At 44.7% G+C, this 24,598-nt stretch overlaps 1 protein-coding gene across 1 annotated transcript; it reads right to left on the reverse strand.

Annotated features, from left to right (window-relative positions):
• Positions 1–649: 649 nt before the first annotated feature.
• Positions 650–22,968, reverse strand: bcl2b (BCL2 apoptosis regulator b). The gene is made up of 2 exons (XM_030073657.1): positions 21,905–22,968; positions 650–3,615 (listed from the first exon to the last, which is right to left on the reverse strand). Exons 1-2 carry the CDS (start codon positions 22,451–22,453, stop codon positions 3,478–3,480), a joined length of 687 nt encoding a protein of 228 aa, XP_029929517.1. The 5' UTR covers positions 22,454–22,968; the 3' UTR covers positions 650–3,477.
• Between the last annotated feature and the right edge of the window lie 1,630 nt (positions 22,969–24,598).

Raw genomic sequence — 24,598 nt, forward strand, 5'->3', positions numbered from 1 at the left:
CTTCCCTCCTCTGTTGCACTCCTCAGGGACATATCTATATACACACCACCACCACCACTTTCTTTCACTCTCTTCCCTCATTTTCTTGCACCCACTCACTCTTTCAACATTAGTTTTACTGCATCATGCTTTTCACAAATTCTACAGAGCAGCAGAGGACTGTTGCCTTTGAAGACAAGTGTGATCAGAACAGAGGCAGGGAGTGTAAAAACCTGGCCTCGGGGCATTTGGTTTTTTACACTCATGTTTAGCAGCGTATGGAGCAGAAGAGGGAGGCTGACAAGTGCTGTGTTTGGGGACAGCTTTGATGTCTGATGGGGTGCGGCTGCTCTGTTTCTGCACAGACCTTCAGAAGTACTGTAGCTCCTCTGTATTGCAGACAGTTGTGTTGACACAGCCAGCTTTATACATACAACACTGGATAGTTGACTCCAAATGGACAGAAAAGCCTTGTAGATATAGTCTCTGTCTAAAAATCCCTTTTTCTCATTTTCTCTCTCTTTCTCTCCCCCTGACACGCTCACATGCTCAAGAGATCAAGCTAAGAGTCAACTTAAAGCTGACTGACACATTGTGAGTCTAATGGTTACACACACACACACACACACACACACACACACACACATATAGCACCAATCTGGACTCGGACTGCTGGAGAAATCTGGTTTATTAGGAACAATATGATCCCGCTAGCTTATCGTGGATATAGCAGTAAACAACAGAGACACAATTCACTTTTTAAGTGCTACAGGTTTGAGATTAATGACATAAAACAGTACAGCAACCATAGTGCCTACATTCATATATGCACAGAGAAAATGAAAATGACAGTATATTGCTGTTACACTGTTATTCCTGGTCACAAATTAACCTCAGTATCTCTCTGATATACACATCACCGGGAGGATCGCACGCCATGTGCCACTTTACTGGGCATAATGTGGTTTGTAATGATAATCTGACTGACTGTCTGAAGCACTGTGTATAATTGATTGGAGCACAAGGTTGACGAAAGTTAAGTCGATATAGTACAGTAACACCAGACAAACCCTTCACAGAGAGGTCGCAAAATCGCACTGAATGGACTTTCACTGAAGTCGAAATGAAGCGACGTGTTCTCTTTAAGCTACTTTTTCTTAAAAATCATTATTATTATTATGAAAAAGATTAATACAAGTTAACTTTGGTTTCCAGCTCTCTATAACTATACTGTAACTTTGTGGCAGTTTAAGCTGTAAGTGAAAGTTAAATCAGAACTTGACAGTATAGCAGCCTTAAGCCAATATTAATACATTACAGAAAATTCACTTTTAAACTTTTTCTTGATACAATAGCAGCCAGAAAATAATGTAGTTACAGTGTGATTCCATAGAATAGAAAAGGGTGAAACACAATTGATTTTTTTTTTTTTCCATCAAAGTATTGTTAAAAGTCTGTGATCTGGTACCTCTCAATAAATAGAAAATGCAACTCCTTTGTTGTTATTTGTAACATCTACCCTATTCTATTATAAATATGGTTATACATAGTGAGTATTCATTGTGTGTAGACAGACTGTTTCATCCATGCAACAAAGAAGTTGGAGATTTTCAATGAGAGAGAGAGAGAAAAAAAAATCACTTTTTCATGACCATCTGGCTAAGTGTACAACAAAATAATGTTTGTGTAGCCTAAGCTTTTTCCAAATTTTCTATCTGATTGTAACACAAGACAAACATCAATAAAAAAAAACAGCCTGAAAATGACAAATCGATGTTGCATTTGCAGACTGAATGCATCGCAGCGAAGGGAAAAGGGATGTCTCAGGTTCCAGCACACAGGCCACAGTGTCTCGCCCGCACAGTCCAGGACAGCTGAAATCCTTACGTCTCGGTATTCCGCTTACAGCGATCTGTGGCTAGAGAACCCAGCTAGGTTTTTGCAGCCCATGTCAACAACGGTCTCTGTCGATATGGATTCTAGCGTTACCAAGAGGCTGTGGGGCCTCTTTGTCCCCTCAGCAGCTGGAGGACACATGTTGACAGGGTTTGTCAGGTCAGCTCTGAAACCTGGGTGAGGCCCAGAAATCGGACCAGAAATAGAGCAAAGGAAGAGAGAGCCAAAAAAAAAAAAAAAATCAGCGGAGGTAGAAAATAGAAAAAGAAGTGATGCCACTGAGAATCTGTGGAAATTGCTGTCCCTGGGTGCTTCTGTAAGCCGGTGCCGGAGTATTCATGTCTCCATGTGAAGAATTTTTGCTATGGAGAGGCCTTGCTCACTTTGTTTCATTCAGCCTGAGGAATGCACACTTAAAGCTTGTCCACTTATGTTGCATGGGCCCACTCTCCTTTTTCCTTGCAACGCTACATGCAATTATTTCTTTATTTTACCTTCTGTTCTCCTGCACTGTGCTCAACTAGTCCAGGACAGATGGGACATTTTCCTGACTTCTCTATCGGCAACGACAGGTTTTTCTCGAGCCACCACCCCGCACGCTTTTCACCCCCTTGGAAATTCCATTCTCCTTCTCTCTTGCTATGGCAAAACCACGGGTTCCATGGTTTGGCGTGCTGCAAAAATAAACCAACTTAACATGACAATCAAGGAGCTTTCAAAACTCTGCAAAAAAGCGAGCTCAGTCAAGCTCAGTCCTCCGCTGGCCCTCCCTCTGCTGAGGGCCAGGGAGAGTATAATGGCGCTGTGTGTTCCCAGTTCATTGGAGCTCTTGGTATTTGAGGAGTGAAAGCAGTCGACACACACATCGTGCTGCTTGTAGCGAGCTGTTTCCATTATACATTCTGAGCAGCTGTTGTGCGGAGGAAGTCCTTTGAAGGACGGCCGCAGGGGGGTAACCAGAGTCCACAGTTCAAACGGGGTTCTTCACCCTAACGAGCAGGGGCGGGGCTGTGGCCGCTTCACCACTTCCGGCCGTAGCCATCGTCATTGTCCTTGCGCCCCCCCCCAACCCAAACCCCACCCCCAACTACCAAGAGCTCTCTCATTCGCCACACCGTCACATGCAACACATACACTAACACTCAAAAGTTCATGCTATAACTAGTACGCAAGCAGGCAGGACAAAACTAGACGCATGCCATCGAACCCTCCTCTTTTTGTCCAACTCCTCAGCTGTCCTCAACTTTTGTGGGATTACATTTAAGCTGCCTCTTTTTTTTTTTTTTTTTTTTTTTTTTTTTTTCCAAGACATCCTTTGCTCCTTTGCGGGCAGTGCATCTGGTTCCCTCTGTTATTTTGATCTTTGTTTTTTGGCATGGAGGGGGGTGTGAGGAAGAGGGAAGAGGGAGTTCTGAGAGGAGGCTTTGAAGAGAGCCAGGTTTGGGAGAGTGTGAAGGGCGTCTCTGAGGGGTCAGAGGCGTCTTTTAAAGGGAGGAAAACAACCAAAAAAAAAAAATATTTTTTTTTTTAGAGAGTGTTACAAGGACACATGTGGAGGGAGAGGAAAAACAGTACAGTCAAGGAGATAGAAGGAGGGCTGCTTCACTTCTGTGTCAGGTATGCTCCGATGGTGAGGCTGGCTGCCCCGAGCGCCGCCAGGCCGAAGACCGTCTTGATGGAGGGCCAGGAGCAACTGAACACGGAGTCCCTCTGTCTGTCATACAGCTCCACAAAGGCATCCTGGGAGAGACAGAGGGAGAGACAGACGGCAGACACAGTTAATAGCATGAATAATCGTGCTTGAAAGAATGCGTGCTTGCCCGTGCGCGCGTGTGTGTGTGTGTGCGTGTGCGTGCTTGCTGCAGTTGCGCGTCACCTTGAGATGTAAATCCCTACAGCCGCCACCAAATATGAGTGTTATTACACCCCTGCAGCAAGCAGATCCATTACAATTCATCGGCCCTCACACCCTCCCACACACAATCTAATAAGCATACAGAGAGACACACATCAATAACCTGTGGTGAAGCACACGCTAAAACCATGGGATTCACCAAAATATCCAATCCCTCAGCATTTGCAACACACTCAGTGTTTTGTTAGGGGCCTTTTAGAAGCATAAATGTATTACCTTCTCATACAGCTCAGCAGGTGTCCTGCTGCTGGTGTAAGCAGGATTTTTTTTTTAAGTGACATCTGTTACAAATTGAGTACATATGCTTGTATGTATGTTTTTTTTTTTTTTTTTTTTTTTTGGGAGGAAATAGCACACACAAGCCCCTGATGTAAGCGTTTTTTTTTCTTCTGGCCCAGCAAAGAGCTGATGCCGCTCTGGAGACAGTTTTTTATGGCGGAGAGACGATTCTGTGGCTGTCGAGGAACTGGTTTGAGATTAGGCGCCGGTCCAAACCAGCCCCGTGTACGCTTACAAGCCCCGACAGCAGGAACAGCTGGACAGGAAGTCATGGTGTTAAGACTGCCTCCTCCCCCCTCACACTCACACACACACATACACACACACACAAGTAGATTAGCCTTAATCAAACTGTTCAAATTAGAATGGAGTGTATGGTTGTTTTTTGCACGGGTCAGTAGGTGTCTTTCTGAGCCTCAGCTCCTTTGCCTTAAAGGAATACTCCAACATTTTGGGCAAAACCTAAGCTAATGACTCCCATAGACTTCAAGTCTTTATGCTAAGCTAACATGCTACACAATGCTACCCATCGGCACTGAACCACTGGGCATACCGAGGTGGAAATGGAATCAAACATCTTGTCCCAGTCTGGGTACGTTGGAAAAAAGCTGTATTTTGAGCTAACCACATTCGAAGCAATGCAAAACTACAGACTCCCTTGATGCCAGTGGCTAAGTTGTAACCTGACCTATCTGTGAGCAATGGTGAATTGTTAAGTTTAATTCACTGCAGTATTATTGTGTCAGCTCCCACGAGGATGTATCTATTTCAATCTGTCTTGATTTAACTCAATTTACCTACAGTAATTATGTTGTGTATAATTCTAACAGGAATACTGCATGCGTTTATTCGACCTTGATCTAGTAGAGGCGAAACTGGGTCATTATCCTCTATTTAACAAGTGTCACATGTTAATGAAATACTTCCATCTACCAAACCAAAAGCCCACACAAGACTAAAGAATAAAAAAAAAAAAAAAAAAGGGAGCAATTTCCATTCCAAAGTGCTATGAAGAGACAAAAGTATTTCCTGTCTCCCTCTCCTCCCTTCCTTTCCCGTGGCATTCCTGAGGCTGGGGGCCAGCGACACAGAGGAAGGATCAGCACTTTCTTCCCAGTTTAGGCCCTCTGGTATCAAAACACAGTGCACTCTGAAATCAGCCATCAACATCATTAAGCACCTGGCATTTCCTTTGTTACAGTCAAGCTGTTTAATTATCTGGGGCTGAAAAGTGTTGAATGGAAAAATAGAGAGCAAAATGTCACATTGCTTATTCTGGGAGGCCCATAACACACTCTTTCAACGACGATACCCCGCCTTCACCCTTCCAGTAAAGCCTTATTCAGGTATTAATTAGGGAACAAGCACTTCAGTCAGACCTCCAACAGAGAGGAATGTGTTCGCAGTAGGGCTCGCCGGGCGAAAAACACAGCCTCCCTCCTATTTTTCCACCTACTGCAGGAAAAAAAACAGTTTGCTGAGGCAACAACAGAAAGCAGTAACTGGGTCCCACAGCAAGTGCATGTGACTGACCACTACTACAGCACAACAAATGCCAGCCTCATGACGCGTGTCCTCAATGTGTCCCAGACAGTCGGCGTAGATTATCATCTATTTGCGAGTCGCATAAAGGTGGCGCAATTACTGTAAGAGGCCCGCCGGAGGAATGATGAATGTTTAAAAGAATCCCACAAGGGCACGGATGATAATAACTCCAGATGGACACGAAGCAGCAGCCCTGCCAACAGGAGAGTGCTGAGAAACAGGCGGTCAGGTGGATATCATGAGACTGAGGCATGCTATCACACTGCACTTTAGCTCCCAGAAGTTTTGCACCCACGCGTTAGTAAGCAGCATGTGAGAGCACTGTGAAAAACAAATCTTGGCGCTTTCCTCTCGCTCTTTTTCCCCCCTCCTCTCTTTTCTCTCCTTCTATACGTCCAGAAACTTTACTGATTTTGCAAAGTGCTGCACACCGAGCCATTGAAGAGAGAAAGCAGCAGCTGCCACACAGGGGAGGGACACTGTGAGCTGACCTAAGCAGAAAAGGACAAAACATCTGCATTCATCACATCAACAAAAGGCTTCATAATCATCAAGAACCCTCATCTTCGCCCTTCAGCAAACCATCTGCTATCAGCAGCAGGTGGGGGGTGGGGGACTGGGGAACGAAGTCAAGGTTACAGTTCTCTACAGTATTCAGTCTGCTATTCAACAGGGCTTTTTGAATCAATGCCTTTTAAAATGTCACAGCCGCCCAATAGAAGCCCAACAACCCAATGGGAAAATTCGCAGCTACCGTTCTAGCCTGGTTTACAAAATCCATTTCCCTTGTTGTTGTTGTTTTTTTTTTTTTTTTTACAGCAGCACACAATGAATCCCTTGGAGACAAGCACACACAGAGGCTTCTGTAAAGATCGACTGAAAAAACGAGGAGCGGAGAGGATCCCGAACTCGGCCATGGGGTGGCATCTTGTTGCCTGAGAGCCGTGGTTGCCATGTGCAGAGGCTTCACACATGATTTGCTTTTCCCACCAGTGGGAGAGAGTCTCACCTCGACCTCTGGCTTGACGATCACGATTTGGGCCTCTGGGCTACACTTAGGGTCTTTCTCATAGGCGCATCAATGTTTTATGTTATTCTCCTCCCCGAACAGGCCTAAGTTTTCTAAAGGCAACAGGAAATTCCAAATATTTGCTAATTCCACCGGGTATCCCCCATTATTGGGAATGATCTCTCGCCTTGTGTGGAAGATAATGAGTCATCTTGTGCGCTTGGCTGGCTCTGTTAAAACCCAAGCAGCGCTTTGCCAAAACAGAAAAATGATTAGGCAGTTGTCTCTGTTTCAGGACATTTCTGTGGGTAATTACGGCCAGGCTGAGAGTTCTTATTCTCATTCTGGGGGAGCGAAAGGGATGTGGGTTAAAGTTCAACTTGTAATTAAAGTTCATGTTGTGGCTTCGCTGCTATGGCCCTATTCATGACTGAACCCGGCGTCTCCCCATGCTCTGTTTATCTCCCGAGCATTCACATACAGTTCTCGCTATATTGTATACACACTGCTTCACCTCTCAGCTCTTTGATTTTCTAATGAGGTTATTGCAGACTTCCCCAAAGCTAATTAAACTCAAACAAAACACCCACTTCACAAGCATGTGGTGCGGTGACGGGGGGAGTAATGGGAGATCAAAAACACAAAAAAACAAAGAAAAAAAAAAAAAAAGGCACACAGGGAAGGCATTAATGTCTATTGTAATAAATTTGTTTTGATTGAAATACACATTTACGCTCCTGTATTCCTAGAAATGTATGTATGAATGTATAAACATAGGCAGCGGGCTCTATCCAGACACAATAAATGACTGGACAGCAACCTCACGTCTGGGAGCAAGGTCACATTTGAACAAGTCTCCAGAGTGTCATCCATCGACCAGGGAAAAAGAGATGACGAAGGAGTTTGTCGCAATACTCATTACCCGGTGAATCGCCCAGTGTCAGCACAGCCAAACAGCCCTTGGACTAAACTGTGTCAATACTGCAATGCCTGGGGGGAAAAAAAAAACCCTAATCCACAGCCTGGTGGGGACAATGGCGATGGAAGGCTGTACAAAAATTGCAAAGCACTCAAAGTATTAATGGTTTATGTAAAGCCATCAGAAGAATAATGATTATCCCCGGTCCCCTGAAATCATCTACAGTACTAACAAATTAATTTCATGGCGAATCTTTGAAAAAGCACCACCGAACCATATAAAAATGTTTTGAGCTCTAAATACACCACTGAAAATCACATGAGAAAGGTAAACAGTTTTTCCACATTAACCTGTGAGTTTAAAGGGAACGCCGAGTTGTCCAATTCCCCATGGAAAAACAGCCGTGGTGGTTTGAGTAAAACGGACAATTTTTCATGCAAATAGTCAGCAGGTGGCCAAAAGAAGATTTAGATTCTGGTTTCAGGGGTGGCGTTGGGAAAAATTCCAGGTCGTGGTGTCTTGTTGGCATTTAACAGGCTAACAGGCCTCATAAATACGCCCACGTTCACCCAGGAAACTAAAAGCCCTTTAAATAGCAAGACAATGTGGTAACTATGGAGTAACATCATTGGTATTCAAAGTACTATTACGGATGACGCAGTCAGTCAGATAAAACAGAGCAGAGAGGAAGTCCTGGCTTGAAACAAAGGAAATGGGGAAACCTTTTCAAATTGCCTCCACCTGACTGTCACCGACAGCTCATGTTAACACTTGGCAGCCTGTGTTCAAGAGACACTCCTCGCATTGGACTCGGTGGCGTACAAAGAAGCAATTTTTGATGTTGGATGCTACCTTTACGGCTCATAAATATTCAAATATGTGTCAGCAGCAGCAGTGGTGTGTTTACAAAACAGTGTGCTCTCCCATGGGACCGTGCCTACTCCACTGGAACATGCAACGTGATAGCCAGTAAATCACCCGCACTCCTCTGCGTTTTTTATTGTCTCCATTATTCATTGGCTAAACCGCCGCATAAACGGGACTTGTAACTTTACACATGAGACTTCGGTTGCTTTGGATATGAATAGCACTTCAATAAACTTGGCTTTATCCCATCAAGGAGAGAGTGGAGACGAGCTGCTGGAGTTAAAATAACCATTTTCTGCAAGTGACATCTATTTATTTATTTATTTTGCGGCGGGTTCAACTGTGAACTGGAAAACATTTCAACCATTAACCGTTGAGCTGGGCTAGACTGAACGGTTACATGAACCTTGCAGGCCCTTTATTCTTGCTGAGCCCATTGATTATATTAAACAGCTTTGATCCAAGATGAAACAAAGGACTGGTTGACCTTGCTGGCCCAGGGGAGTCAGGGAGAGTGGATGGATGCAGACAGTGTTTCCCCTCCTATTGCTCATATTCCCACCTCCTCTCTCCCTGAAGTCTTGGTTTTTAGGCAGCCCTGCACACCTTAACAAAAGCTCAGAGCACAGTATATCACTGTGAGATATTTTGCACGCAGAGCAAAGCGGCATTAAAGCGAAAGCCACAGACACCCAATCCCTCTCTCTCACAATAACTCAGACAACCTCTGCAGCTCAGATCATATCCTTCTTTCACCCTTAACAATAGGCTTGTCCTTTGATTTTGACCTTCAAACCTATTTCAAGGTAATAATTGATCCGGAGGCCTCCCCGATACAACAACTACCGACCTCGCAATCCACACAATGGCTCCCTCAAATAGATACAATGCAACAAAAAGGGGATGTCTGCATTGTCTGAGAATGTCTGTGTTGAGCCCATCCGGTCCTCAGCGGTGGGGGAAGTGACAAAATAGAGCAGAACAGAACAGCATGACTGCTGCGCTGCTATAAATATCAAGAGGCTTCGTCCCAGGTCTTGGTTCAGGACAGCCCAGTCCAATAAAACAACGTTCATCTCCACTACTCAGTCCATTTAACAGCCGCCGATGACGTGCAACAGGAGAGGAGAAAATGGAAAAGCACCGCTGAGTCATCATCCACACTTGGGGGGCGATTGGTGTGTGTGTCTGTGTGTTGGGAGTGCATTAGAACTAGGTTGAGTGGCTTTCCAGTAAGGGCAGGATGTCTGCCACTTTTAATGTCTAATAGCTCTATGCTCTCCCCAAGGAAAGTCAGGCACAGAGCGTTAACTTACTGCAGTGACGTCTTTGTGGCTTCAAAAATCGTACACCCCAATGCCATGTGAGGCCTGCTGCAGGCAATCCTGGGAAAAATGTCCACTCCAGGTTGTTTTGTATAATCATTCACTTGGAAGTGCAAGGATTCTCTAGTTAAGAGCCACTTGGTAAATTAAAGCGGTATGTGTGGCATTTAAAGCACATGGTTGCACTCATTGGAAAAAAGGCACTGCCATGCTTGACAATCACCCTGTGGTCTGCGGTTAATGATTAGACACGGAGGTAAAACTTTACCTTTTGAGTTATCTTCCACATTGGCTGACGGAGCTCTATCAGCTTCCAATCGGCTTTGGATGGCTGCATGCAGGCACCAGCGTCCAATAAGGAAGGGAGGAGCAGATATTGACATAACCGTTAGTGAATGGGAGAGCGTGAGAGCCCTCATAGCCAAGCCCCCGTGCCCGAGTCGCTCAGATGAAGTCTTGTGATAGAGGCTCCCCGAGCGTGGGAACCAGCAGATTCCCAGGTGGCCTGAGGCTTCTCCTGTGACAAACACAGCCCATGGGAGAAGTTCATTTCCTTACGACAGGGGCAGCACACTACTTCAATCCGTAAAAGTCATATCCTCTGACCCTGAAGACCTTGAGACCACACAGCCACCATCTCGGCGGGCAACACCCGCAAAGCTGAAAATAGACCAACTGATCTGGGCCCAGGTCTGCTAACTGGCTTCTGTATATAGAGCAATAAATGAGATGTATGGGAATACCATCTGCAGACAGACATTTAAATTTAATGTCAGTTGCATATGTTAGCCGATTGGTCTCCAGTTGTGCTCTGAATGTAATCATAATCAAGTAAAACTAATGAGTAATTTTGGGCTTTTCTTTTTATTGCATTTAGCTTTTCTCTTATCATGATTTTGGTAAAAGCTGTGAGAAAGACTTTTTGTACTGAGGTTCTGCCTGGGTAGTATTACACAATTCTGGAAAAATGTGAGCCTCACAGAAGGCTGTGATTGGCTTCCTTTTAGTAAAAGCCCTCACTAGTTGTGATGCTGTAAAGTCACTTCCTGTGCCAGATGCTGTGGGAATGACATCATTGTCTGGTTTGAGACTATGGCTTCTCTGTGGTAGGGCCAACTATGGTTAAATCACAGTCTGTGCTGGTAACTAGGGGAGGACCAGAGGCAAGCCAAACATGTAGTCATACTAATACCATGGAGAAAGGGTGGAGGAACAGCCAAGAAACTGTAACTAAGAGGTTTGTATTTGTTTTGAACCATTAGCTGATGACTCAGTGTCAGCCTTGAGTTTTACAAAATCAAACCACAACAAAAAAAGTCAACTTTTCTTGCTTCCAAAAATGGTAAGGCTGTGATTTTCGTTTGATGAAACCCCAGCTCACCCCTTTAATTCACGGCGTGATGCACAACAAGCAGACTGTAATACCATCTAATAGAGAATTAGACATGTCAGTAGGGGAGAAAGTATTAGAACATCAAAGGTAGACAGCCAGCCCCTGCATCACTTTGTCTCCCCTTTCATTCAGGAGACGTCTTGTACAGCAGGCCTCTAAATGAAAGCTCGCCAGTTTTGGCAACAAGATAGTGGAGCATTTTACGTGATTGGTGTAGCCTACGTGAGGGCTGGTTTCAGGTTCTGTGGCACTCTCTGTGTACCCATGTAAATGAGAGAGGCCACAGTCTGGAACAGGGTGCTGCGGGCAGAGGAGCCAGAGGATCTCAGATGTCCATTAATGTCGGAGAAAACAATAATCTGCTTGAGGGACAGCTCCCTCAGGAACCCCTTTGAAGTGGGGGGAAGAGGAGCTAATACTCGCTGATTTTTTTTTTTTTTTTTCCACCGAGTCACAGCCAAGACAGTTCTCATCTACTGTTCTCATATTTGCATTGGGAAATGAAAAAGTATCACACTTGAAAGCAAAGCACGAGAAAGTCAGGTATAACTCAATATGGCAAGGACTGCTTTTACACGCTAAGGGCTGAAAATGGGGAATGCGTGACCAAACTTCCCTGTCCTACATGGAACATGATGTCATTTTGAAACAGGGGGAAGGGGAAGAAATAATCAATCTTGCACAACTCGACTTCAGACTGAGCCAGAACCTCACAGCCCATCCTCCATGCACAAATACAGGCATGTATACACAGCCTATACCGTGTGTGTGAGTGTCAACGCCGGCTTTATGAGAGGCAAACTCAGATTTAGCTCCCATGTTCTCGACTGAAAGAAGTTCCCCCCACCCTTTCTCTTTTCTGACTGGGAGGCTAAGGGAAAGGTTCAGTGACCTCTCTCAGGCAACCAGCTGATTTTCATCCAGGCTGGGGGAAAGGAATGAGAGGAATGCATTGATGTATGGAAACAAACAACAGCCCTGTGTGTCTGAGAGGCCTGATATGAGAGGCATTCACCCTTAGATAACCAAGTCCACTCCTTAACTAACAAGAGATACACACACAAGAACATAGCGGGTACAGATTTGAGTTATGTAATAAAAATAATAGACTACTACACGGTTCTCAGGGATGGGCCAATATGTCTAATTTATTTGGCAGTCCTACACAGCTAAGTCTTGGGACAGATTTTGCTTCTATTCCTAGACCTTGTTCCTTTCTTTGGTCAGCCACGTCTGAGCTCAATGTGACTCATAAAGACCTTGGAAAGAGCTATGTCGGGCAGCTAGTATGAAAAGGCTGATTGTATGAGCTACCTAGAACAGGTTGGCTCAATGAGAGCGGTGTGACCTTCCCTGTTTGCACGCAGAGACGCAACAGACACAAGCGCAGGCTCCCCCGATGAATGATAATAAGTTACCTATTGTGACATTAAAGGTTTGGTGTGGAAAATGTGCAGGAAAGCTAATAGCATAAATGTCCGTTTCATAATAGGGAAGGGTTTTAGGTATTTTCTCAACATCTCAATGGAATAATCCATGGAAAATATTATTAGTGGTGTTCAGCGAGTGCACATTGTGTGCTACAGGACCATATAAACAAGTGGCCTTGATGCTGCTGCATGCAAAAGATTAGAAAAAAGCTTCAAACCAAGACTTGACTTCATACTGGAAAATATGCAAGTGTATGTTTTACTAAAATTGCTGAAAATGTTATTTTTAGGTCATGCTATGTAATGTGCATGTGGATGTTTTGCACCTCCATGTTCCTCAACTTTCTAGTCAGCAGGCCCATCAGCTGAGAATCAGATGATTGTTGAGTCAGGTGATTATTGACATTTCACAGATCAGTTGTGCACGACTTTTTCCTCAAGTTTTCCCTTTTAAGGGTTCATTTCATGATCCGGTTTTGTAGCTCTAGCCTACAGCACGCAATCCTAATCTTTCACACCGTTATTCTCCGTTAATTCCATTTCTGCTTTGGTTTTTCCGCAGCAGCATCATCTTTCCCAGCCATCATCGTGGCACAGGCTGCAGCTCATGTGGCAGGCAGAGGGCCTGCCCGCCCCAGGCCACACTGTGATGTGGTGTGGCTCCTGTTTAGGCTGCGGTCCAGAGATCTAATTACCCAGTCTGCCTTACAAAGGTAAAACTATTTTTGTGTTTTTCAAAGGTCAAATGTCGTGACTCCAGATTAGATTGAATTTTAACAAAAACGTGACCCAAAGGTGCCACTAAATAATATTAACATTAACATTAAACATGTCTGTACCAAGAATTATGAGAGATGATGAGGATGAGAAAATGAAATAACTCAGTTTCACCCTGTCTTGGTCTTACACTCTTTACGCTTTGTAGAGCAGCAGTGACTATCTGTTTGTAGTCTTACAACGCTCCCCTCCTTGTCCTTCCATCTGTCCTCCTCCTCAGCTCTGTTAGCTTCACCTCCTGATCAAAGACACATAATCACTTTTTTTTCCCTTCAGTCCTTGCATTTCATTCAATGACAATTTTGTAACCCCGTTCCCTCTTTGTAATAGATGTAAGCTCAGTATCCCCCACCATTACTTTGAATACAGATGAAGGGAAAAGCAGCGCAGGGCTGAGTGACTGTCGGGAAAGACTGGGTGGTATAATGACTGCGCAGCGCCAACTGATATTTTGCATTTAACACAGTGAGAATCAAAGTTCTTTTTCAGTGTTTTTGGCAGACAGAATTTCGGGTAATTCACAAGAGAACAAATACGTACTGTGGTTTATAAGCTCTTTCTTAACAAATCTGTGTGATATTTTCTTCCTTGTAGCGTTGCTCACCACCGAGTGCCATAAAATTTTGAAGATGAATGAAGCACTTTATAGGTCTAATTACTGAGTTGATTAACTTCTGGTGGTTAGATTCTGTGGACGTAAACCCTGTCTAGACATGTCAAAGGGGCCTAACATCTCTCTACAAAGTGAAAAGAGAGCGTGGTGTAAGCGAATCCAGGCATCATAAAAATTTTCGGCTTGACACAAAGTCTCATGTTGACTATATCTTTACAACATGCACCGGCCTCCATCATTAATGAATTGAGAGAAGAAAAAAAAATAAATACCCAAAACACTCAAAAACCTGCCCAAGAAGAAAGGGATTCACTGTCAGATGTGTTTATTTTCAATTCTCCCCATTTTCTTTGAAGTATCTGTCATTATTTGAAGTTGTAATGACAGCCCAACAACCAATTAAAGGTAGTGCTTTCACAATAGACACTGAAATTGATGAAAAATAACACTGTGGCAATACTGGGTATGCCCCTGCTGCTATAATATCCCTGTCAGTAGCACTAGGCAGGGGTAGTCCACTGAAAGCAGCAGGGGTTATTGATACTAGTGACAAAATGTCTGTTCGCTTTGGCAATGTGACAGAATTTGCTTGTAGGTATATAAGAGGATGCGAGCGCTTCAGAATGGCGAGCGGCTTCACGTGTGCAGAGTTTGGCTGATCGCTGCTCCGAAAGCACTCGCAGGAGCGTTCCCTTGGCACGAGCTTTTATCTTCACAGCATCAGGGGCGCATCATTTTCTCCACACTTCAAAACTAATCAGTCACCATCAAAGGTGACTGCCAATGGGGTGGTGTTGCGCGAGCCTGCCAGGAGTCAGAGCTGCTTGCTGCACACACCAAGCTGAAAGCAGTCAGCACAGAAGTGCTAAAATGCCCCCGTCTCGCCAAGGTCTTTTCATGGACACAGTTTTCCCTCAATTTAGCACTGCTCTTATGGGGAAAAAATGGCACTACTGGCATCTATTTTGTTATATTGCCTGTATTTGACATGTAAATGCCACTGTTTTACTTAAAGTGAATCAAAGATACCAGCACAAACCATCGGAAATGCTCAATCAGTAGGACACAGTCAAAGGGATATTTGAGCAATGGCTGCTGACCTCACCCAACATCCACTGATGTTGGAGCAGATCAAATTTCCTCTGGGCTATTTGCTCTGCTGGTGGCGAGGACGGGGAGGAGGAGGGGGAAGTTGAGAATTATTTACCCCAGACCTCCATGGACCTCCACGAACAAGACAGAGAAATCTATTTACCATTATCTGGCTATCATCATTTTTAGGAGGGCATGTACTCAGCATTTCAGGGAAGAACCAATAATGGCATGCTGTTTGTTAATGGCCGGTGCTGTGGCTAGTTGCACTGGGAAATCCCAATGGACGTGGTTTGTGTGTGTGTGTGCGTGTGTGTGTGTGTGTATGTGCTGACGCTCTATGGCATGGCTAACAGGAAGCTAGGCACCCCGGGGCCATCTGCTCCCTGCCATGGCTCACATGTCACCCTGTGACAACACAGCATTATTGATTCACACCACCACATCCGCTTCTGTGCCTATGTATCTGTGTGTGCATACAGTAAATGTGTGTGTGTGTGTGTGCGCGCAGAGCCCATTCTGAGGACAGCAGAAAATTGATTCACACGAGTACATCCGTTCCTCTCCTGTTTGCCTGACTGTGTGCACATTATTTGCACATGAGCTAAATAAACCTTAAATTAATTTACGAAACAGCAACAACCATTGTTGCCACAGAAATGAACAGAAAATATGGAATCTCCCTTTAAAGCCCTTTTGGGGGCTTGTCCCAAAATATCTACAGCAGCTAGACAATGGGTGGAACCATTTAACCTTGCCCTACATTGATATGCTGCACAGTTTGTAAGGGTGTGCCCAGTGGCAAAGTCAACTAGTGTCTCAATAGGCTGCTCATTATCCAGTTCCCACCATGACAGGAAAGGTGGAAAATGCTTTTATCTCTGATCTCAAATGGTTCATCATTAGAACATTTTTCCCTATACAGACTGGCAGTGATTTGTGATGAGGGTGTGAGGACGGTTCAGAGCCCAACAGAGCGGGGATTTGTGTGTAATATGACAATTAAAGACCACATGGGAGCAGTGATGGTAACACTTCTATATTTAGAGGCCTCTCACATGTCCCTGCATTTTTCAAGGATCTGCGCTGTTACCTGACACTGAAAGCCAGGTCTCAGGGTAATGGTGTGTGTGTGTGTGTGTGTTTGTGTGTGCCACTTGCACAAACTGAGCATCTGTGTGCGAAAGTGTGTGTGTGTGCATGGGAGAGACAGAGGGAGGGAAAAAAAATACAGGAAGAAATTGATGCACAGAGGAGCATGGACATCCCTTGTGGTCCTACTGGCGGGACATCCATTTTGTGTCCAAGTTTATCTGGCACATATATTATTCATCCGCATGTGCTCTGACTGGGAGCTTTAAAACAGCTTGGGCACGTGTCCCTCATGCTGCCCAAACAGGAAACAGCGGGTCAGGCCGACTAAACAAAAATAAAAAACAGCTCACAATCGTATAGATGAGTTCACCCGCCTGAATTTAAACACAGAGGCTCACATGCCCACATGAAGAGAGGCTCACATAGAAGCTTGGAAGGGACAACCACACAAAAGACAGACAGTGGTTCCCAAAGCAAGCCCGGCTGAGACGATTGTCAGCACAAGAGCACGTTGCCCACACCCTTCACTGGCCACTCAGGAAAGCAACACCCAGGTCGTCTCCATTATTTATTTACAGTCGCTGTTCCCCAGCCGACATTCCTAAGGCTCTCCTGAGGAGACGCAGAAATAAGCAGACAGGATGGGGCGGAGGGCCTATAGGGAGAGGGGAGGTCCGTGCAACGTAGATCATATCCGAAATGTTCAACAAAGCAACAGAACTGTGTGTGTGAAACCGTAATAGAGCCGGGTTTATATGCTTATTGTGCATTGTGCTCCCATAATAGCAGGTTTGCTGAACGCGACGAAGGTGAGGCTCGTTTCGGTTTTCGTGAAATGCTCGGCATGCTTGGAATGGCTCAGATGGCGGGAAACATAACATAAAAGCAAGGTGTGTTGTGTCAAGCTGTAAAGAAACAAGATCAAACCGAATGTCTGATCTTACGTCGCCGTCTTCGGTGTTGTTTTTTTCTTCTGCATGGAGAAAAAAAAAATCATTAATGGGATAGGTTCAGGGGAGACAACACTGTCATTGTGTTTGGTCCTCTTCTGTGTTTAAACTCTGTCTTGGTGGCATGGCCAACTTATTCTAGAGGTTAACAATCAACACTGTTTTGGGGGTCTGCGCTCCTCACAGCAACAAACATCGACGATGAAGTACAACACTTGAGATGCACTTGATCGGAGGATCAAAACTGAGAGATATTAACATGTACTGGCACTCACACTGCACTGAGAAAAACATAACATATTACTGTTGCTTTCCAGTATCCAGCAAGAAAGGACGAATGTTTGGAACAAAGGGCTTTGTGCTGTGAGGATTTCAGACACAGATAGCAGAGCGACTAGAAATCTCTCCAGGCCGGATCCTGAAAGAAAAGTATTCATGTCAGAGTGATTCAGAGAGTCACAGCCCAGAGCCGGCTGTGTCTGTAGGAAATGTTTCGGAGATTACAGTGGCTAGGCTGATGGGTGTAAACACAGTGGCAGATGGCGAGCGACCGAGGCCCTACACAGCAAAAGGGGTACAGTGCAGGGGAAAATCTTGGCTCCTTTTAGCCACGCTAAGCTCTTCTGTGTTTTACAGTCTCCATTACAGAGCTAGCAGTCCACATCCTGAGATAAAACTGCTGCTTAAACAAGAATATTAGCCTTCTTGCGCAGAGTAGAATTAAATTAGACTTGTTTCAGAGAAACAAGACATCCCCTTTGCTGTTGAAATGGCAAGATTGCAGCAAATTCTATTTGCAAGAGTTTATGATTGCTAGAAAAAAACCAGTTTATCCCAAATGTTTATGTGATGCCAGATTGATTAACAGCTTCAGATGATCAACTTACTGTGACAGCAATTGGCATGAAAATGGGTATTGTGTTGGTTCAAAGGGGACAACACAGAGCTTACTAGAGTGTAAAAACACGTGGCCCTGAAGTTTTTATTATCAATGGAGACTTCTTTTCACCCAGAAATTTTGATCAAACTGTGTAAAGCTATGGGAGGCACAGTACCTCGATGAAGCCACAGAGAGTATTGTTTGTGTTAAACAGATTTAATTTGCATCCAGGAGACACAAATAGGACATAAGTGAGATCTCCTCTCAAATTTTGCTTCTATGTGAGTGGCTGTGTCTTCTTTGTCAGGCATTTGTTCAGGTTTTCCCTTTTCTTCTCTGCTGACATGTCACCCATATGGAGATTAATGACTTCCCCGCTGTCCCAGATCCACTCAGCCTCAACGAGGGGAGGAGAGGGGCGCAGACAGATGCCCACAATACCACAGTAACATGCTGGCCTAATGTTATGGAATCCCCTACAGGATGGACCCAACCCAGTCTGCTATTCATTGTCCCCTCCTCACACACACACACACACACACACACACCTGTCCTCACCCACAGACAAATAGGCCACCTGGCTAGCAGCATTCCTTAGACAACCTGATCCACGCTGTTTTGGGCTCATCTGAAAGGGAAGTCTCCTGTCTTCCAGTGAACTCTAGAATGGCTTTCCCGGAACACAAGCTGCTCCTTCTCCTCCACTTTAACACCAGGTACCAAGTCAGAAAAATAACACAGCAGATGAGAACCTAATTTCTCAACATCATCCTGGAGCCTGTCTTGAGTTAGCTCCCCATAAGTTGTGAAATCGCTGTTGTTTTTTATGAAGCACATTTTGGCAAGACACTCAGTGCCACCCCCTCAGCTAGTCAAATGTCTGAGGTCAGGCATGTAATTTCAGCAGTCGGACGCCGCCTGCCACTTTGTCCAATCACTTGATATTTACTAAAAGAGCCCACAAATAAACACAGGTGTGCCACATGTGGGCGAGGGCGCAGTTAAATTGCTCTTGTCCCCAGACAAGTGCAATTTCTGTCACCACAAAGGACAGGAAAGGATGAATTTATACAGGTGGAGAAACTGAGCGTTCGGAACAATGAAAGGACAGTGTTTGAGAGCCTCGGCTGTGGGAAGTAATCACCGCACAGCCCGAGCTGTTTCAACGTGGGCTGGCTCTCACAAATAACTGCTGCTTTGTTATTTCTGAGGGGCAGATAGTTTTGTTTTGCAAAAAGTATATTTGTCTCACTGGTGATGGCTAGACTCAACAACGGCAAGTGGGTACTCCTATTTTGGGCTCAAATTGTCTCCAAAACAACAGGAAACAGAGGTTGGCTGATACAGGGCAGTTTCCATGCCACTCTCACATGTCAAAATGTCATTATTAGGTTGATTAGCTCCCACCTTTGTTTTAAGAATGGTGGAAAACAGATAGAGTTACCTCTTACAAAAACAGAACCAACCACTTGTGGTCAATATTATCGTTGTTACACAAAAGCTGCGTCAAACAGATTAGGAAAAATAGTTTTTCTTGTTATGGCCGGCGCCCTTGAGCTGCTTCCATCTAAGTTGCCACACCAATCACATGCTGGAAGGGTATGAAACAGAAACATAAAATGACTTTTTAAAAAATCTGGCTTGGTTTCTAATAATCAGACAGAAAATTAGACGAATGTTAGGATGATATGATCTGAATGCAGGTCAAAAATGTGGGACCCTGTAATGAATGGAATTCCTCAGCAAAGCCCTAGCTGGGCAAATTAGATATTAGAGTCTAGCACATTTGCCCTATCTCAATCGACTCAAAGCTTTAGCCTTATGATAAACTGGTTGACAAGTAATTTCCAAACAGTGGCAGCCGGTGTCCATTCCACTCAGGGGGAATGTCAGCCAAACAATATCAGCAGCATGGACTGTAATTGCATGATTTAAAACAGGATCAGGACGAGCCCAAGACACTCAGTACAGAGTCATCATCTGCACCAAATAATATTCCCAGACTCTGTTAAAAGAAGCTAGTTAGATCCAGAGCAGGAAGACTGCCATGGGAAAACCACCTTTTTGGCACATGCTGAATAATTCATTCAATATTTAAAGGTAGGATCAATGACTTTTATGGGATATTTCAAACATTAGACAGTAAATCAATAAGAAATAGAAGCACTGGAGTCCAGACAAAGCTCTATCCCTGCAGCACAAGAGAGCATCAGTTATTATGTGTCAGGTAATAACTGAAATATACACTTCAGGGAATTTCCCACCTGACGTGCATTCAAATCAACATCAGGCTCTGTTAGTCTTGGCAATGAACGTCAACCGAAGCTCAAAAGTATTCAGGGCTAATATTTCTATCTCTGGCTGGAATCAAATTAATTGTTTCAGAGCCCGGTTTGAGCCACAATCGTTCAGATGAAGCTCTGGCAGTGCTTAGTGCAGAGATACACCAAAATAACCCAAATTGGATACATATGATTTCAAATAATCCTGAATAATCCATTGGATTAAAAGGCTGTTCTCTCTCCAGTGAATGCAGAGCAGCAAAGATACAGTCATCTCCACCCAGCTGGAAAACACAGACTATGATGACCTACATTGTACAGTGGGCATAGGCTCCAGAGACCTCTCACAGTGCAGCCCAGCCAGCGCCAGCTCCAAGGCACAGGTTTCAAGAGCAGACAAAAGAGTTCCAACCTAGATGCACAGAGGATTGCATGTTAAACACAGCGGCTGCAGATTAGCGCTGTGTTTTCCTGGAGGGCCCTCCCTCTGTTCCCTGCCTTTGATATGTGGCACAACCTGCCACCTTCAGGGGCAAGGCAGACTCAAGGGGAATGTTAAACGGTCCTTCCCTTTTGAGATGAAATGTTTGATATGAATCATTGATGACCCCCCCCCCAATCCTGCCACCTTCCGGCAACATACCCCAAGCAGCACAAATTCTACGTTCTCATTAAGGGCACTTCTGCAAATTAGGGGCTAATTTGTGTTAGTTTGGTTTTAATGGCTGTAGAGGAAGTGAGGAGGAGTGGCTGCTGCGCTCTTCATTGGTTACACCGATCGCTGGAGAATGGTTGCAAAAATGTGTATAATATTGCATGCTGCATTTAGATGTATCTCTCTTGCCGAGTGTGTGCATGTGTGTGTGTGTGTAGGCAGGTAAGTAAAGGATGTGCGCAGAGGTCTGTCCTCATTAACACCCGAAGCTTCTATCTGTCATTCAGATCTGTTGACACCGGCCCTGATAGTTGAGCCCTGTCCAGCGATGCCTAGGGGCCTAAACACATTAACTCAATAGTTTTCTGTCCCCTGACATGTGTCTGGCCTCCTCCCTCCTCTTGCAATAATGACCAATCTGTGGGGCATCACTCCAGCTCTACTGAGTGTGCGGAGTAAAGCAATAGAGAGGAGCAAAAATACTGAAACCCTGAAGTAACCATTGTGCGCTTTCCCGTGGGATAGATTGAATATTGTTTTCATTAAGATATTTACCCCCTGAATTATGGAGTTCCCCTTCCTAGAAGACAGCTGCTGTGCTGCCAGAGGCTTTACAGTTTGACAGGGCGGGTTTATGTAGGAGCGTCGGGAGGTGTGACCGAGTAGACAGCCTCTCATTGGCCTGACAAACGTGACAGACAACGCGCACATCAAATCGGCGCGGCTCACAAGTGACGAAATCGATCTCGTCTGCTCGCCCTGTCTCATGCGTAATGTGCGCATCTAGGGCAATGGGGAGTTAATAGTGAACTAGAGCAGATGGTTTCAATCATGTGCCATCGAGGCCCAACAGAATGCAGTTTTTCCTCCCATCCAAACACTGACTGCACCAGCTGATCGCACCGACTAACACACCAACCAGAGCAATGGGGAACTATTAGTCTTCTCTTGCGCCCCCGATGGCACACGACTGAACACCGCTCAACTACGGAATCAGACCTACCCATCCCCCGTTGTCTTGTATCCAGCTGTTAAGAGGTCCATTTAAATACTCCGTCATCCACTCCGCGATGTGGTCCACTTGCGATGTCATCTCCTCCTTGCCCGCGCACTCCACGCACACCGTGCCCCCGAACTCGAAGAAGGCGATAATCCGGCCCCAGTTCACTCCATCCCGGAACAGTTCGTCTATCACCTCGGTGAACCTCCTCTGCGCCGTGGTGGTCGTCAGATACAATTGATGCGACATCTCCGTGAAGTCCGGCTGGTATAGTCTTTCAAGTTCGTCTCCAGCCTCACGCAGTACTCTGTGGATGGCGGCGTGCGGGTCCGACTGGGATAGCCTTTTGGAGAGCTGGGGGATGCTCTCCGTCTCAGGCCCGGCGCTGGCTCCACGGCATCGCCGGACCAAAGTCGGTGGAGGGGCAACTACTGACCCATTATTAGCAGCATCCTCCTCCCTGACATCATCGAATTCCCACACGATTCCCCGTTTCGAGAGTTTATGAGAAATGTACTTTTCCACAATGTTGCGATTACACTCGTTCGCCATAACGGCTTAATTTGGCACTTTGTACAGACGGAGAGCGGTATCCTAAACCGAACGCAACATCACCAACATCGTGCACTGTACCTTGCGGTGCATATTCAAAAAAACTGGGCTATATTAAAAGCGAGCGAACCCGTCGATCGACAGTAATTGTTTCGTGGATATTTGTTAAAAGATCCCGCGAGGCCAGCCGTGCGAAAAAAAAGAAACCCCGTTCAGAAGTCCAAAAGCACTGAGTCCGTGTTAGAACTGCTCCACGTAGTCTTCATTTCCCGAAGCCTTGGAGGAAAAGTGGCGACCTTCTCTTTGCATAGAAATCCAAGATGCGGAAGAGGTTAGAATAATGTTTAGGCTATGTATGCCCGTGCACATAACCCAGACATGGACGTGTTACAAAAAACATGAGAGAAAACCAAAGTTGTACGTGCCCTAGATAGGCAATAACGCCGCAAACTATTTTAGCAGCATTTACGCACAACCATGCGCGGAGCTGTGAGCCAGACAAGGTCGGACTGAGTCCTTTTCCACAATTGCTCCTCATATCCTCCTCAGCTCCCTGCCCACCGCCAGTGGGCTGCACTCTGTGGTGAGGTATTCCTTACGTCAGCTACGCAAAGTAATTCCTTTGGCGTGCGCTTGGAGACTCCAATTGCACATAAGGAATTATAATAAAGCACAGTAATATCCATAATCATAAGATTGTTTACGCCCACCATCAATTTCATGCCTGTGGGACAATTATTTTTTTTATAGATTAGAAAAAAACAAACAAAAAAAAAAAACATACCTTCCGGTGCTCACCTAAACATGGACAAAAATCTCTGAGGACTGAGGTGCTGGCTGTCCAGTTATTCATGAGCAGTGCAAGACCAATCCATTCTGCTGAGGGGCTGCTTTGATGTTGTCCATCATTCTCATGTGGATGGACATCCATCCACCCATCCATCCATCCATGCAGCTCAACACTGATGCACCTGTATTCATTTACCTGTTTTCTGATTCTCTCTAGCTTCTCCTCTATCTTCTTATGGCTGTAAGTCTGTCTTGGTCTGGGTTCTTACAGAAGCTCTGATGGGACAAACAAATCTAAAATCCAAGTATTCTGCAAATCTGTGAGCCGATGCTGCCCTGGCCGATCCCCTCATGGAAGATTAAAGCGGTCTCCTCAAACAGAATACTTGACACCCCACAGCCCTCACAACACCCGGCTAAAAAAAAAAGGCTGTACATCAAACTTCAGAAATCCCCTATACTCGCTCATACAGAATGAGCACTTCTTTCTCAAAGGAGTTACACGTTTCCCTCAACTGGAATTCAGTCAAAAAGGCTTACAGCTACAACAGATATTGAGATATACCCAGCTGTGTTGAAAGCAACTTGGAAAAATATCCCAAAACAAGATAATGGATATTATTTTTGACCATAAACAGTCAGTCAGGCTTGCACTACAGGCACCATCAAAAATGAAGACCATAGGAGATTGATTTTTTTTTCCCCACAGGTTTTTATTTTATCATGTAAGAAAATAAGACAAAGAAACGTTCCACTTCTCACATTTTCTTTCAATGGCACACAAGGTGAAGTTCAAACAAGTTTGGCAAAATTAAAGAAAAAAAAAAAAGATGGAAACAGAAGCAGAGTGCAGTATGACTTCCATATTCAGTACTTATAAAATCTATTATAATCTTCATTTAAATATCTGTTGATGACACCATTAAATGGAGGGGGAAACTAGCATGAGCCTTATAAAAATCATACACCTTGAACATATTGTGAGCATAGGCTTGATTTGCATAGCTTAAGTGTTAAACCAAAACTGCTTTTACATGGGCTACATGTTCTATCAACTACGTGTTGCTACCTCAAGGTCAAAGAGTTGTTCTGAAAGCAATAAAAGTAGATTTATGAAAAGCTATTGAGTGCAAGACAGTATGCCTTTAACCAATATCAAATGAGAACATCATCAAAGGTGAGTCATCCATTCTCACTTTCATATCTTGGTAAGTAAGTAAGGCTTTTTTTGTCATACAAAAACTAGAATTGACAAAATACACCAACAGTTGGCATTTTACACAGAAAATTCAGATTAAATGAACTGGTAAACCACGCATGGGTTAAGCCACATTTGTTCTGTGGACAGGTCCATTC

This window comes from Myripristis murdjan, chromosome 17, assembly GCF_902150065.1.
Source record: "Myripristis murdjan chromosome 17, fMyrMur1.1, whole genome shotgun sequence".
In the NCBI taxonomy this organism is placed as follows: domain Eukaryota; kingdom Metazoa; phylum Chordata; class Actinopteri; order Holocentriformes; family Holocentridae; genus Myripristis; species Myripristis murdjan.

Coding starts and splice junctions, on each gene's coding strand:
- bcl2b (XM_030073657.1), bottom strand. CDS start 22,453: ATGGCGAACGAGTGTAATCGCAACATTGTGGAAAAGTACATTTCTCAT. Junction 3,616..21,904: donor TACAAGACAACGGGGGATGG/GTAGGTCTGATT, acceptor TGTCTCTCCCAG/GATGCCTTTGTGGAGCTGTA.